Source organism: Micromys minutus (assembly GCF_963924665.1).
Source record: "Micromys minutus genome assembly, chromosome: 13".
Taxonomy (NCBI): Eukaryota; Metazoa; Chordata; class Mammalia; order Rodentia; family Muridae; genus Micromys; species Micromys minutus.
In genome coordinates, this window is record NC_137982.1 from 56,743,477 (window position 1) to 56,746,168 (window position 2,692).

The 2,692-nt window shown below is 34.2% G+C and overlaps 1 protein-coding gene across 1 annotated transcript; it reads left to right on the forward strand.

Moving 5' to 3' along the window:
• Positions 1–1,038: 1,038 nt before the first annotated feature.
• Positions 1,039–1,977, forward strand: LOC308429010 (olfactory receptor 5M5-like; the record flags this gene model as incomplete). Its single annotated transcript, XM_080927657.1, has 1 exon — positions 1,039–1,977. The coding sequence occupies one exon, from the start codon at positions 1,039–1,041 to the stop codon at positions 1,975–1,977; it is 939 nt and encodes a 312-aa protein (XP_080783783.1).
• Positions 1,978–2,692: the final 715 nt, after the last annotated feature.

The following is a 2,692-nucleotide window of genomic DNA, read 5'->3' on the forward strand; positions in this document are numbered from 1 at the left end:
TTCACCAGAGGTTTCAGATAGGCAGTGTTTGCTTGCCCTCAACATCAGCACATCATGAACACTGAAGACTACCAAGGTATGTTCTTAAGTACATTAACATGTGTGTTTATTTCTGATTAATATAGTCACAGATATACTTTTTTATACATGAAATGGATAAGGTACATTTTATTGTTTCACATGAATTACTTTCTACATAAGCAAAATGTACTGAGCAAATGAAAATTTGAACAGTGTACTAAAAATTAAGACATATCATTGATAAAGTGTTACTTTGGGTGGATGAGAGCGGGGAGAATCATAGCTGAAAAAAACTCCATGGGTATTAAGAAGGTCATGTGAAGAGATCTTGATTTAGTGAGTCTCTACACTGTTTATATGGCTTAAATTACCTAAACTTACATATAACTTTTACATCCATATGTTCCAAGAAACCATAAGCAATGTGATAACTACTTGCAGGAAAAACATTAGAATATCATTTTAAAAGTTACATTTTCTATCATCCACTAGTTATCTATCTATCTCTATATGTCTGTCTGTCTAGCTATCATCTATCTATCTATCTATCTATCTATCTATCTATCTATCTATCTATCTATCTATCTACTTACCTACCTATATATCTATCTACTCTATGACCCACCATGTGTCTTTCTCTCATTTATCTATTATTTATTTATAATCTATCATTTATGTATCATCTATTTATCTATCTATCTATCTATCATCTATCAGTCTATCTTTCTATATAATTTATGTACCCATCTAGCTATTGTCTATTTACTGATCATTGTAACATATACTTATTATCTATCTACAGATAATCTATCTTTTCTTTACCTATTACCATTTCTCTTAAATAATTATAACATGAATTAAACAAGTATTAGGCCATGTCTTTATGTTACTTATCTTAGTTTGAGAATAGAGGGAAAATATACCAGGTAACATCAAGGAGATAATGAATAAATGAAAAATTAATTCAAATATGATTGTGTTTAATTTATAGGCCTTGTTTGATGTCAGTTATACAAAATGTCAAAGAAAAACTATACAGCAGTGACTGAGTTTATTTTGCTGGGATTGACAGATCGAGCAGAGCTTCAGCCTGTGCTCTTTGTGGTTTTCCTTCTCATCTACCTCATCACAGTGATTGGTAACGTGAGCATGATCTTCTTAATCAGAAGTGACAGCAAGCTTCACACACCCATGTACTTCTTTCTCAGCCATCTCTCCTTTGTAGATCTCTGTTATGCCACTAATGTTACGCCTCAGATGTTGGTTAACTTTTTATCCAAGAGAAAAACCATTTCCTTCATAGGCTGCTTCATACAGTTCCACTTCTTTATTGCCCTGGTAATCACCGATTACTATATGCTCACAGTGATGGCTTACGATCGCTACATGGCCATCTGTAAACCTTTGTTATACACAAGCAAAATGTCCAGAAGTGTATGCCTTTCTCTGGTAGCTGTACCATACATTTACGGATTTGCAAATGGCCTGGCACAGACCATCCTGATGCTTCGTCTAACCTTTTGTGGACCCAATGAGATCAATCACTTCTACTGTGCAGATCCCCCACTCATGGTCCTTGCTTGCTCAGATACTTATGTTAAAGAAACTGCCATGTTTGTAGTGGCAGGGTCCAACCTCACCTGTTCTCTCACTATCATCCTCATCTCCTACATTTTCATCTTTGCAGCCATCCTGAGAATCCGTTCTGCAGAGGGGAGGCGCAAGGCCTTCTCTACCTGTGGGTCCCATCTGGTAGCTGTCACTGTTTTTTATGGGACTTTGTTTTGTATGTACCTCAGGCCTCCTTCTGAGAAGTCTGTAGAGCAGGGTAAAATTGTGGCTGTCTTTTATATCTTTGTAAGCCCAATGTTGAACCCCTTAATCTATAGCCTCAGAAACAAAGATGTGAAAAGAGCAATAAGGAAAGTTGTTAAGAAGGAAGTGTTCTTGAAGTAAGTTGATAGGTTTGCTGTGCTTTTGCTCTTTAAACCAATGGACGTTTTAAGTTACCGAATTGCTTTCTGTCATTTTTTATTTTAATTTCTGTTTCTCACAAATGACAAATAGTAAAACAGTGAACACTACCTTATAAGATAGATATTACATTTAATTTTGCTGAATTAATAAAAATGAATACTAAAACTGGACAGGCGTATTGCTTTTATTCTATAAAGTCAACATGGTACACGGTAGCTATTTTAGCAAAGGTAGAATTGCCATATAATATGGTACTTATTTATGTGTCTGAAATTTTCTAGCCATAGTAGGTCAGTTCTTTCTTTATAAGATTTTTGTATTTGTTAACTTATAATTTTTCAGTGATATATCTCATATTATTACTCCAAGATCGATCTTTCAAATGATTTTATTAATCTGATTGAATCTTTATACATATTATCTTGATGGAAATGCCAAATTTCCATTAGGAGGGCTTAGTGTTCATCTGTTATTGAACATGCATTTCCATCAGAGAGCCTCTGCTCCTTTACTTTTTAATGACCATTGCCTAGTATTTGCAAATAAACAGTAATTTGATTTTTTTAGACCTATTAGTATACAGCTAGTTTTGTGTAAAACTCATTCTATTTCAATCCTCTCATCCGTGAGTAGATTTTAGAGTTGTCTTATGACATGCCCCATCCTTTGTCTGTTTTAATATTATAATGTTAAC